At 40.6% G+C, this 14284-nt stretch overlaps 1 protein-coding gene across 2 annotated transcripts; it reads right to left on the bottom strand.

Annotated features, from left to right (window-relative positions):
- Window positions 1-425: 425 nt before the first annotated feature.
- il10rb (interleukin 10 receptor, beta) lies at window positions 426-14284 on the bottom strand. 2 transcript variants are annotated; one of them, XR_007965561.1, is made up of 9 exons: window positions 14102-14284; window positions 13599-13728; window positions 12991-13178; window positions 8298-8458; window positions 5828-5981; window positions 5419-5576; window positions 3942-4114; window positions 1380-1722; window positions 426-1047 (listed from the first exon to the last, which is right to left on the bottom strand). XR_007965561.1 is itself a non-coding variant. In XM_052083050.1 (8 exons), the coding sequence occupies exons 1-8, from the start codon at window positions 14190-14192 to the stop codon at window positions 1500-1502; spliced, it is 1278 nt and encodes a 425-aa protein (XP_051939010.1). In that variant the 5' UTR covers window positions 14193-14284; the 3' UTR covers window positions 426-1499. The 2 variants fall into 2 exon arrangements, 1 of the variants encoding a protein (XP_051939010.1); XM_052083050.1 differs by having other exon boundaries at window positions 426-1722.

Raw genomic sequence — 14284 nt, 5'->3', positions numbered from 1 at the left:
GGCCAGTGGGCCAGTGGTTAGTGCGTTTATCTCACAGTGCGGTGGTCGTGGATTCGATCCCGTCTTGGGTCTTCGTGTGTGGAGTTTGCATGTTCACCCTGGGCCTGCGTGGGTTTTCTCCAGGTAGTCCAGTTTCCTCCCACATTCCAAAAACATGCATGACCAGCTGATGGACACTCTAAATTGTCCCTAGGTGTGAGTGTGAGCGCGGACGGTTGTTCGTCTCTGTCTGCCATGTGATTGGCTGGCAACCGATTCAGGGTGTCCCCCGCCTACTGCGCAAAGATGGCTGAGATTGGCTCCAGCACCCGCCGCGATCCTTGGGAGGATAAAGCGGTTTGGAAAAAGGATGGATAAAAAGCTATTTGACACTTGATGAATGGGCAGACACCCAATTGTTTGTTACAATAAGCATGAAAATGTCAGTTTTCCATAATATTTTAATTTGGTATAAAAACAAGATGACAATACACACATCAATGCAGATTCTATAAGAATCAAATTGCAGGCAATTGAATCATACAAACAAAATACTGTAGAATAAAAATTCCCCAATAAACATAGAAACCCAATTCCAATGAAGATATTAAACGTAAAGACGACAATATAATATTGTCATCTTTTACACTTCATAATGTGAGACATTTTCAATGGGAGACTGGTCTGGACTGCAGGCACTGGATTACTACGAAGCCACGCTGTTGTAACACCTGCAGAATATGGTCTGACATTGTCTAGCTCGGGGGTCGGCAACACGCCGCTCCAGAGCCAAATGCGGCTCTTTAGTGACATCTAGTGTCTCCCTGGAGCTTTATAAAAAAATGTTTGCAAATGGAAAAAGATTTTGATCGTAGGCTAATACAATATAGCTCAAATACAGATATAGATACATGTTGCAGCTCCGAAAAAGGAGACCTGTGTTTTTTAAAACGTAGTGTCGACAAACGGACACGTCTGCGCCCAACTCCGTGCCTTCTCACACATCACCCCCGGCAGAACGTTCAGGGGATTAGGAAAGGGACACTGGTACCAACCTTAAGTGGCATGGTGGACGACTGGTTAGCACATCTGCCTCACAGTACAGAGATCATGGGTTAGAATCCAGCCTCCAGCCTGCCTATGTGAAATGTTCATGTTTTCCTTGTCCCTGCGTGTTTTTTTCTCCGGGTACTCCATTTTACTCCTGCATTCCAAAAACATGCACGATAGGTTAATTGATCCTCTAAATTGTCCTGACGCGTGACTGTGAGAGTGAATTGTTGATGTTTGTCTATGTGTGCCCTGCGATTGGTTGGCAACAAGTTCAGGGTGTACCCCGCATACAGCCCGAAGTCAGCTGGGATAGGCTTCATCATGCCCGCAACCTTTGTGAGGATAAGCGGTTTGGATGGATGGATGGATAGAGACCCTCCTAAATTGTATGACTACATTTTGAGGGAAAAATATGCCTTTGTTGTAAAATTTGTTTTGTTTCACCTGAGAGGTTGCACTGCATATCTTCATAAACAACGGTCTATAAAATGTTCAACCGCACTCTCACACCGACTGTCATGCCCTGGACTCGTGTCGTGTATTTTCACAGGATCCAAGTCAACAGGGTCTTGGTCGGGCCCAAAGGAGGATTGACTGCTGTTTAACTGATGTTGCTGGCATTTGCTGCCATCAGTGGAGTAAACTCCAGAGTCTGTGCTTCTCCTTATGTCCTGATGATTGTACAGAGCACTGGAATGGACACAGAACATAGCAGACCTCGTTAGAATTTACATACCGAATATTACAGATCTGTGACATGTGTTAATATGGGAGTTCAGGATACATTTTTCTCTGAACAAAACCTTGATGTTCTGCACTGATGACTTTATGTGTGTTGTATCGCTTAGTTCAGACTTATTTTTCTTCTTTGTGCAACTACGACAGATCACTTCCGATTCCGAACGGTCATTTTCTCTTCAGCGACACGCGCCGAGTAGCAGAAAATAGTTGCGGCCAAGTTTAGTATTCGACAGCTGTTAATCAAGCGCTGACGAAAAAGACTTCGCTTTATAGAATTGCTGTGTCAAAGTGCGTTTTGGGGATTTGGTGAAAAAAGTAATGCATGAGAATTGTAACACAATTACAATTTAGGTAAAGTAATCTATTACTTTTACAGAGTGATAAATTATAGTTGAGAAGAACCGGACTTCTTAACTGCTTGATAACTACCAAACTGAAAGAAGAAGCAAAGAATGATGTCTTCAATGGATTGGAATTTTAAAAAATAGAATGAAACAATCTTTGTTCTGCTGACTAGGCTAATTGGGAATTTTGTTGGAAAGCACGAGTCAGAAACTCAATTGAGACTTAGTGCAGGGGCGGCTGGAAATGAGAGTCTGAGGCTGCATCAAGTATCCCACAAAATGGGCGTTCAAGTATCCAAAAAAAAAGTAAAACTAATCCAATTTTGTCAAGGTCAATAAAACCTCAGAACGTGAATGGTTCTGCAGAGTGTGCGCAAGATTGGCGAGTCATTCCTCCATCTAATCTCCCTGACACTTTACATACTCTTCAGCTTGTGTAATTATATCAGATGTATTGAAAACCGCAACTTTCCCCATGTATTCAAGAAGTGGGTCTACCTTTGTGCACAACAAACATTCCGTCTGTTTTTTCTTGAAATTGTCCGTTTTCGGTGTCAACCTTTCACTTCACGACAAAAAAAAAACACGATTGGGACTGGGTGACAGCATATTTTCCTTCCACATGGTTTCACTTTAGAATTATGTTTCGCCGAAAGCTGAGATGAGCCTGAGGTATACCGTACTGTAGTATCCCATAAATGACAACAACAACAAAAATTTTTAAAGCACAAAATGGCCAGGTCAATTACATGGCAAAAAAAGGTGGGGGCTGCACGAAAATTACACTTTGGTCTCAAGTGTGGGGGCTGCAAAAATATAATCCTGCGAGTCCCCAAGAGGCTTTCTTGGCTCATTAAATTCAATAAGTTAACGTCATTATACATACACCTTACATGATAGCTGACCAACAAGGCCTTAACACTCCCAGAAGCTCGACCAAGATGTAATGGGATTATTTCCAACAGTCCTACCTGTATTATCTTCATTTTCTAGCATTTGTCAACGTAATCTGCCAAGGGCCTTCATAATCAAGAGGAGGCCCATGACACATACGCGCTACTAGCGATAGCAGATGGTTTTTTTGTTTTGTTTTTTAAGCAATCAGATTTTAGACTCACAAAACTGGGCCTTCACAAAAGTTGAGCGTGACATCACTCAGAGGCATTCTTTCAATCTCTGACCGGTTGATCAGAGCTGAATCTTGCAATTTGTGTGCCGGGTGACTGACTGTCGGACAACATTAAAAATGTATTTTCGAGGCGGACTTTCCAAAGAAAAATTGAGACATTGTGAGGATGGGTCGACCAATGCCATAGCTGACTGATGTGTTTCAACCTTACGAATGGATTTAATTGACATGTGCACATTAGCCCTGAAGAGCACAATGACTTGCTAGCTCTGACTTAAGAGTTAGAAAACTAACTCACCCTGAAGAGGAACGATAACAAATTGTCATCTCTGGTGACTATGTATTTTATTTAAGGTTTTTGGCCTGTTCAATGATATTCCAGTCAAGTTTAGGAATTGTTGGAAGGTCACAGGTTAACTGTGTTTGTTGTTTAAGTAATAACGGTACTCGGCCCAAATGCATCCTTTGCTCTTTGGCTCATGGTATTGCATTTTTTGGCTGTTATTTTGGAAAAGTCCAACATTGATAGTGGCAACATTAGAAGGTGGATTAGGTCGCTAAAGGTTCTGGTCACCACAATATAGTAGAAATCACGGCATTTCAACATTCAGTTGATGTGATTGCTAGTTTGTGACATGAGCATGAGCTAGCCTTAAAAATGATAATTCCGTAAAAACAATGCAAAGTGAACTTACGTTGAACTACTAGCAGGCTCCAGACCGAAAGGGGGCATCAGTGGATCTTTTGAGGAGTGACTGTGATGTTCCGGAGGTTTCGGACATATTGTGACGATATCGCAAAAGAGTTCAGCTTCAGATTCCACGGGGAGAAGACAAGGAATATCAGATCCAAGGGAGTCAAGAGGATACTGGGAAGATAAATGGACATAATGGCATATGTCACTGGTATTCACCCCGCCCCAAGATCTTATACTGTAAATTAAATATTGTTACTATATTGCTTTTTGTGAGGTTACCAATCGTTAATTTCAGGTATGGCACCACTATTTTTTTTGCTTTTGTGACATCTCAAAACATTCAAATAAGACAATAAAATATAATAAAAATATAAAAATAATCAAAAAACGAAATGAACAACACCACAACAAGGCTTTTTTGTCACAAAAATATTGAACTGCACTCTATTGGACTGCTGAAATGAACTATGAACAGAAGTGAACCAATTCAATGAGTGTGCACGTGTAAATGCACTGTATATAAATTTATACTTCATTTATAAATATTAAGTAAACACATATTTGTGTGTGCGTGTAAAACAAAATGAAACAATTGCCCTGACACATGGGCACACAACATGTCTTGTACCGCATTCTGATTTCATTTCCCTTGGTTTTGCAAAAACACTCTAGCTGTGGTGTGGCATTTGAATGAGGCTGAGGATGTGTGAGGTGCACGCGGAGCCTATTTTGATGGTTGCTGCACAAATGAAAGTGTACTGCTGCTTTCCCTCGTCATGGGCAAAAAGCAATCCTCACGGGTCGTTTTAATTTCTCCATCACTACTGGTTTGAATGCACTCTAACTACACGCTATAACCCCCCCCCCCCCCCCCCCCCCGCCGCCCCCTCTATTTTTACTTGTTCTGCATCCATGTTCCTGGCTTATCCCTTACACCCGCTGCCACCTGCTGGACACATTTTGTACGGTTTACAATGCAGACAAGCCTGATCGTTATTAAGGGGCTGCGTCAGATGAAAAAGAAAAAGGAAATGACTTATAAATACGTACTGAGTAGGCGGCCGTCACAGATTTTCAAGATGTATTTATACGTCATGGGGATTGAAAAAGTTAACGGTAGGATGGATAAATGGATGGATGGATGAAAAATGCCTTACGAAAATAAGGTTAATGTGCCAGTGTGCAAGATCTGGCCGCCCATGTCATGTTATGTGGCCCGCGGGAGCAAATCATGTGTGTCAACTATCATGATTCTTTCTGAATTCTGTACCGCAGTGTCAAATTGTCGTGGGTAATAAATAATGTTGAGATTTTGCACCGGCCCTCCGAGTGAAGCCATCATTCTGAAGTTGTCCGCAACAAAAAATGAGTTTGACAGCCCTGATTTAAAGAAACAGTGAAACAGTGAAAAAAAATAGCATCTTGTGTTAAAAAACGTTAATTTTTTTATGCATGTGAGTGTATTGCCTCCATACCTTTTGGAAAAATTGTGGAAGGTGGATCAAAGGACAGAATGTCATCTTGAATGTCTCATAAAATCTAAAGAGAATATACAAGAAGAGGGCCACAACTGTACAACACATCACCAAAGAGCCCAAGAAGTACACAACAATTTGCCACCAAGGGATGAAGCCTGTTGAAAAGTAAAAACACAAATGATTATTACTGTGTCATGTAGCATGTCATGTATCCTATCAATGCTCACAGTCGACTTGTAGTCATTTGCATCTGCACAGTAGTTTTAAAATATGGACTGTATTTTCTTTTTCTTATTCAAACAGTTACATTTGTTAATCTGACCTCAAAAGAATATCGACAAAGGATGGTTTGAGTTAGTTAAAACTCAAAATATATATTTTTTAAAAACTAAAACATTTTAGATACCATCAGTCTGAATGCAATGTGGCAAGCTGAATTTGCTGCTCTTATCGGGACGGTCAGAACGTGACTGGACCCGAACACAGTACAATGTCCAAGATTTCAGGTCTGTCAGAGTTACCATATTTGTACTTGTGTTCATAATTTGGGGCTGTGGAGCCTGAAAGCCAGAGACAAGCAGTTAATTATTGTTATACAACACTATAAATACAGTACATAACACATGGCAAGACATCACACTCGTTTTCTTACCCACACAAAATGGCTTACGGGGAATGCACGGTGGGAGACAAAACTCCTGAACCGGTCCAAATAACGAGGTACTTTTTTGAATATCATAATCACTAAAATACTGTAGTTAATGCAGTTTAACTGGAGTCTGAAGAAAAATGAAGAAAATGGTTTAATGTCTGAAGTTTACATTATTGCAACGCCTGTTGTGCGGAATTCTGCTTAGACAGACTACAACGTAGTAAAAAGTACCGTCATTTCCGAACTATAAGCCACTACTTTTGTCATATGCTTCCAACCCTGCAGCTTATTGAATGATGCGGCCTGTTAAAAGATTTTTCCAATGGCCACCAGGGAGCGCTAGAGCAGAAAAGGTAACGGTGAGATGCGATCATGTGTCACAATGAAAACAACCGGCCACGAGAGTGCGCATTTCATCTGTGTTTTGAGCTGGACTGCAATCCGAAAGCGGTGTGGCCAGGTCAATGACAGACTTGACCGAACACAATATAACTTTTATGAAGGGTTTATTCATGACTGAACATAGTCTTTTATGTTATTAATGCTGTACATTTTCTGAGATATGTCGAATGGGACTAAGAATTAGAAAAGTATACAAAAATAGACAACAGTAGTGGCTTGAGAGCACTTTCCGGCATGTATGTGCCCGAAACACATGGAAAACAACAAATCTCCCCAGCTTCACGGCTGTTCACGCGACCCATCATGCGACACCGTTCAAACTCCCAAACAACGATATTTTACTCAATATCAGCCAGGTTATAATTCCGATTGCAGATACAACAGAAGAATAAGCACAGCTCAGCGTTCGTCTCACTTCACTTCCTGATCCAAGTCTCACAAGATTATCCAACGCTCCTTTTAAAGTGACAGTGCTCCACTTATTAAACGAGGCAGCATTCACTACAACAGTCATAGTATTGTTCACCTGGTTACATATCAAAACAAAACCTCCCGAAAGACATTGTTGTGAATGTTGACACGAAAGCGTGGATGGTAGAAAGCCAAATGAGGAATGGCTGACCCAGTATTGCGATAAGCAAGGATTTTTTTCATTTTAAAACAAAGCATTACTTGACAGGTAACGGTGCCTTTAATTTTCTTTTACTTATTTAAACCAGCCGCGTGAGTGCTGTTTTATTGCCGTAGTGAAACAAAAGTTACGGTATGTTATTAAACGGTGAAACTTCTTTCTGTGTCCCGTCTTTCTTTGCAAATATCTCATGTTACAATTTGGTCACCTGTGGCTTATAGATAGGTGTGGCTTGTGTGTGGAGAAAATGGGTTTCCCTTTAAAAATGTAGTGGGTGTGACTTATTATCAGGTGCGCTCTATAGTCTGGAAATGATGGTACAGTGAAACTCCTCTACAATGAAACCTACATGGGCGAAAATACCCCATAGTGTGAAAAAATCTTGATGCATTAACACCATTCCCACTTTCCTGCCCTCCATACAACAAAAAAACTCCCCGTTGTCCTACACATATATATAAATCTTTTTGTCTGCTCTTGCCTCGCGACGAGATTCACTACAACGAAGATTCATTCGTAAACGGCAACAGCAATCACCACACTGGTTTACACATGCGCAGTAGTCCAGGAAGTATTTGTTATTGTTAGATTCAGACGAGTATGGACGTTGCAGTGCTAAAATGGCTACAAAACGGACCTTTGGACGTCAAGCAGCTAAGACAGGAAGAGCTCTGATGCTGGAAGAGAGGGTAAAAGTGATCAAAATGAAAGACGGAGGAAACAAAAGACATTACCCACGAAATTGTTGTAAGTGAAAGTGAATGCTGATCGTAAATTTCTTTCCCTTTTTTTCTTTCTACACTGACTATATGAAGTGTCAAATAAGTGTATGCTCATACTTATGCACTATTGGAATACAAATAAAGAGCACACATACCTGTATGTTTGTGTGTGTGTGTACACATACGTTTGTGTGTGTGTGTGTGTGTGTTTCCATCTGAGATTAAATTTGCTACAGTGAAAACCCCCTGTTGCAAGAAAGTTCATGATTTTGTTGTAGAGGAGTTTCAGTGTACCTTGGAAATCTATACCTAGGAAATAAATCTGCAATATAAATGTACCCCATTTATCATCGATTGTACAGTTAAATTTGCACCTGCGAGGTAAGATGTTAATGAACTTTCCACCTTCATGAGAAAAGCGAATAAAATTTGTGTGGGTACGAGAAACTTTAAAGTTGGAAGTTCCTACCCGCTTGTTTGCATTATGTTCCGAGTACACAATGTTGTAGTACATCTTGGGAAGATTCACTTTCATCGAGCGATTTGAACTGGTCAGTGGATCGGAGATCAAAACATCGAGGTTGTTCACAGAAACAGCCAATTCCACTTTGGATGGTGGACCAACTGCAGCTACAAAGACAGAAGAGAAAGGAGATCTGAAAATCAGTGGCTTCAACAATTAATAGTATTTATAACCCCGGATACATGTGGCATAAATGAAGACAAGGAACTGAGAAAATGACCCGCAGTGAAGTATCGGGGTTACAGCAGGGGCGATGCTACATAGGGTTCTCACTTCTTGGCCACCCAAACGTGGGGGAGGATTTTGATCCGAGGGATTTTCATGCCATTTTGATTCACATGAACGCAGTGTTCGTAAAAGCCCTTGACACATCGTCACAATTTTTTTTAAGTAATGGATTGGCCTGAATATAGGTTTTTTTTGCATTGAAATAAGACTGAAAAAGTGGCGGTGGTCTTATATTCGGAGTTTAGTCATTACACCCATTCACAACGCTAGATGGCGCCAGATATCATTGAAGCAAATGCTGAACGTGACTCCCCAGGCCAAAGTGAACCCCTGTCACGAGGAATAAAAATAAAAATAGCGGTAGCACAAAGAAGAAAAATAAAAAAAGAGATAACAGAAAATGGGGAAACGTAGCAACAATCTGGAAAAGTGTGTCAAAGATCGACCAGGTTAACCGGCAGCTGAGGAGAAGTTATGATGTAATTTACATTTAAAAACCAGAAGCCATTCATTTACGAATGTGATTTGCACTTCAGTTTACATATTTAAATGTTCAGATATTAAGATTTGAATGAGGCAAAATAGCATGCTTTTTCTCTCAAATACATTGTTAGAATCATTAGTTTCAGATCTACTGTAATTATTTTCTGTATAAAAAGACTGAAGTCTTTTTTCAAACTTTAGTCTTGAAAAAGAGGGGGTAGTCTTATAATCAGGGCCGTCTTATATTCGGATCTGGCACAAACCCAAGCAGCTGTTCAAAAGGTGAAGTTAGATTGCTGAACAAGGTTAGGGATGTATTCACACCAGAAAGGTCCTTTGGCCCCCTGTTTGTCCTAACCAAAAGTGGACCCAGTTTTTACATCAAGTCAAGTACAACTTTTTGGGCAAATAGCCTGTGTGTGCAAGATACAGCACAGATGAAATTTCCTCCCTCTAAATGAGACAAGAAAATAAGTTTGTTGAGGTTCGTATTCACACTGTGCTTTTTCCAAGTGAACTATACAGTGGTACCTCTAAATTACGAACGTCTCTTCATATGAAATTTTCAAGTTACGAAACATCTCAAAAGAAAAATATTGCCTCTTGTTACGAAATAAATTTCAAGATATGAAAGGTAAAAGTACAATATGGACTGCTACTCGCAGCTCCGAGTTTCCTGAACGCAACAAACTTATAGCTGCTCTGCCATTGGCTACTACCGAACATCATTTTGGCATCCCATTGGCTAAGTGGGACTTTTATCGTTATGTGTCTGTGTGTGTTGATAGACGTGTCGATGCAGCGTCCTTGTCATTCACCCCTCGGGCAATGAGGTGTTCTGAGAGTTTTACGTAAATGTGAATCACCCAGAAAAAGTGTTTACTAGTCGGGGCGATCGCACACTATGCCGATGTTTGCCTTGGACATTTTAGAAGGATTGTTAAAAGCAGACAAAAACAAATGCCCTTGGTTCAATTCTTCACAAAACACCAGGCAAAAACCACTTCTGAGAGAGAACATGAACAAAAGAGGGCAAAAAACAATAAGGATACAGTTAAAAGTTAAATGATTATATTTTTTTATTCTTTACACTATGCTCAACCCTAATTTATTGTGCAATAATCTAACATTTTAATGCTTTTTTTTAAACGTCTGAATTGGGGGTGTGGTGGTTGGAACGGATTAGGGCATTTACATGGAAAACGCGTTAAAAAGAAACCAACTTACAAAATTTTCTAGTTAAGAAATTTCTTCCAGAACAAATTAATTTCATCAGTAGAGGTACCACTGTATTCTGTAAAGATGGACACTTGTGACGATCTGTGCTTTCATTGGACAGAAATGACAAGGGCAGCACCAAAAATACAAACCCGTGTTTCTACTGTTATTAGAGCTGATTTGACCCCCAACATACTGGCACTGGAGTACCTAAACAAAAGACATTGGATGACGAATGACCAACATTCACGACGGGCTAATATTTCCCATGATGTCAGGCTACGGTGACTTGTTAGGCCCAAGATTTTGCTCATATTCTTAACCCATTTAATCCCACCGGTCACATTTGTGAAGGACAACAATGATTTCATTTACATGGCTCGAAAAATGTTTATTACTGATTACTTAAAAGGGCTACCAATGACACCTCATTTTGACTTTTAAATGTCTGAGAACATTTTGGGATTAAATGGGTTCATGGGGGCAGATAAGAAACAGATTTATTGACCAAGTGTGTAAAACATACAAGGAATTTACTTTCACAGTTACAATCTGTCCAGAGGAACATCAAAAAAACAATGACCAACAGGGGGTGACAGAACGGGAAGCCTGGCGGTTTGATGTTGTGAATAGAAAACAATAGGGAAAAGAAGGAGACTCCCCCACCCCTACCCCCCACCAGACTCCAACCACTCTCTTTAAATGGGAGCATGGTTTGAGCCTAACAAAAATGGGGTCAATTTGTTGAATCCTCAATCAATTTTCCAGGCCGAGCCAACTACTCTTCATTCTTTTCCATTTTGCGAAGCGACTTGACCACCGCATTCACTTTGCGATTGAGTACTGTCAACGCATGAGTTTGAGTGTTCATCGCCCACCCCACACCCTTCATGTAGGCCACGAGTCGGCAACCCAAAATGTTGAAAGAGCCATTTCGGACCAAAATAAACAAAAAACAATTATGTCTGGAGCCTCAAAAAATGAAAATCCTTATAATGAAGGCAATGCATGCTGTATGTGTCTATATGAGCTACAGTCAAACCTCGTTTTTTGTCCATAATCCGTTCCAGAAGGCTGTTCGAAAACCGAAATGGTTCGAAAACCGAAACCACGCTCTTTTTAAAATAAAAATGTTTACTGAACACGTGTGCTCACAACGGAAAGCAACACGAGAAAGCGTCGACTTCCTCGTCTCGCCGTAAGGAAGGCGAGATCGTGTAAGGAAGGCGAGAGGAGTCAAATGGTGCATTCAAGTGCGCTCAGTTTGTTCGAGCACCGAAATTTGTTCATCATCCGAGGCATAAAAAACGTAAAATTTTTGGTTGAGAACCGAGACGTTCGAAAACCGAGGTTTGACTGTATATTAGCCTTCTATCAACATGACTTAGTTGGCTACAAATACACGAGTATTCATGATTAAAAAAGTATTTTACCCCCTGCCATCCTGTGGAGGAAGGGTGCCCAAAACTTTTTGACGGAAGATCTACTTTTCGAACAACCAACCTTCTGCGATCGACCCGTTACTGCACACGCGCGCATACGCACACACTTACACGCGTGCAGTAATGAACAACTGCCATAACGGCCGCTAAGATGAACGAGGCACGGGACGCACTTTAGCCACGTGCTAACTATCGTAGCTCATGTGTACCATTTAAAAATGCTTCTCTTGGCCGCCCAGATTCCCATTCTTAGCAAGTACCCTCGGTGAATTGTACATGAAAGGCAGCTAATTTTTTTTTTTTTTTTTCAACGGCCCCTGACATCTCGCCCTGCTAATAGAAGCGTGTGTCGCAGGCTATGACGGAAATAGTCGTTGATGAAATGTTGACATTTCATATTTATTCGACACGTTTTTACAGCATCGGAAAATGTTAATCTTTGTGTCATATTTGTCCTCCGACAGAAACCCCAAATATATATTTCCGTCCCATCTTTTTGCATTTTCAAACATTTTTGAAAAAGCACGAGGTAGCCACTTGGGGGCGCTAAAGAGCCGCTTGTTGCTGACCCCCGAGTAGGCTGTCAGCTTATTCCCTTCCAATGAAGCTCCCCCCCCCCCCCTTTTTTTTCCCTTTCTGAATTCTGAATGTAATTTCCCCATTGCGGGAAAAATAAAGGATATCTTAATCTTAATCTCCTCCCGCCGGCTGAATCATCATGTATGAAAAGTAACACATGCTCATATTATTAAATGTAATTTGGACAAATGTTATTTCGGACGTGGTATCAATTTGATAGCCCTTCACACAATCAGCTCTCACTCTCAAAAAGGTTGGTGACCCCTGATTTTGACAAATTGAAATATATACAAAGCACTGCAACACCATTTTAATCTAATTTGATTTTTCATCGCATTTTTTGGGGGGTGGCGGGGGTGGGACCGACGGATTGGAAATGACTTGGCGGACCGGTGAAATTTACTGACGCAACGATGGAGTGACTGACTGATGATTACAGTTTGGTTCGGCTTGAAATAATGACGGACAAATGATTACAGGCAGGCGCCAAGGCGGCTGACGAATAATGAATAACGGACTGAGAACATTTTGTAAATTGCCCACCGCCGGCTGTTACAAGCATTACACCAAAGTGATACAATACAGACATACGGCCGCCTTCAGCAAAAGGTGGCTTGCCCAAAAGAAAGTGGACAGAAGGAATTGAAGTGTCTTAATTTTTCATTTTTCACTTTCCTACAATTACTTACCATGCTTCTCTGGACAAAATTCTTTCTGCACCCAGTCTGAATGACTGTGATTGTCATTGGTGCGTACACGCACCATGTACATGCCCAAATAGTGCAGGTTATATGCGGTAAGGTCACAAGACTTGGAATACGTCTTGTCACAGGCAATAGACCAGTTGTGCCTTTTCTTGGAATCGAGCTTGTAGATCCTGGAAAGACAAGAACAACAACAACAACAAAAAATGCCTATCTTTAAAACTTGTCTCAAAACTCGTTTTTATTATTTGGCTTTTGACTCAGCAGGAGACTTGATTTCTAGTTTTACTGTTTTTGTGCAATCTACTGTCTTTATTATTAATTTGTTGTATGGTTTATTTTTGCTACATGCGCAGCACTTTGTACACAGCTATGATTGTTTTAAAGTGCTCCATAAATACAGTTGCGATTGAGCCAAACAGGACACTCCCGCATAACAAACGACCTCGGTCAGAAGTTGCTATATTTTTTCTCACATGAAAAATTGATGTTTCCACAAAAGACGTTTGATTTAGTAATGTATCTAAACCAATGAAAAGGTCTCATTCACAGACACCGCTCAAAATTGTAATACAGTATGCAGTTCTACTCACGAAATATATTGGACCGAAAACGAAACAGCTTCCGTCTTCGAAGTCGTCTCGTTCCAGTCCCACTTCAGTGTGTAATTGGTGTTTAAGGTAATCAAAACTACATTCCGTGGCGGAGGCAGCGCTTCACTCACTAAAACAAAAAAGGACAACTTGACTTTCGTGTTATCGCTACCCGCAAAAAGACTACTACTGTGTACCGGCGCATATGGGTTATTTAATGTGTTCCAACTATAACTCAAAATTGGGTGTCACTTGATCTGTTATTTCTGTTCTTAGACTTAGCCGAAGATGGGTTTTTTTTGCCATCGATATGCCTCAAAGATTCTACATTTTTATAAAAATATATATATACACCAACAAAAATCAACCTGTCGATAAATAAATAAATACAACTTCCTGTCTACAAGTACAGTACTATGTTTCCTAGACGTCAAATTGTTAAGACAGCATTGTTAGGTCACAGTACAAACGCACTAACGTCAGGCAAATAAACAAAAACTTACCATGACTTGCATGAATCCTCACAAAAAGAGATAGCAAAAGGAAAATTAAATGGTCACGGAACGTGCCGTTATGTGTAGTCATGTATTCCATTACTTGTTCTCTTCTGGTTCAAGATGGGGCGAGATTTATATCTGAAAAACAACTCGCGTTCTTGTCGGTCCCAAATGGGAAGCCTTCTCCAA

The sequence above is a fragment of the Hippocampus zosterae genome, chromosome 12 (genome assembly GCF_025434085.1).
Source record: "Hippocampus zosterae strain Florida chromosome 12, ASM2543408v3, whole genome shotgun sequence".
Taxonomy (NCBI): Eukaryota; Metazoa; Chordata; class Actinopteri; order Syngnathiformes; family Syngnathidae; genus Hippocampus; species Hippocampus zosterae.
This window is presented reverse-complemented; position numbering and strand designations above follow the sequence as displayed.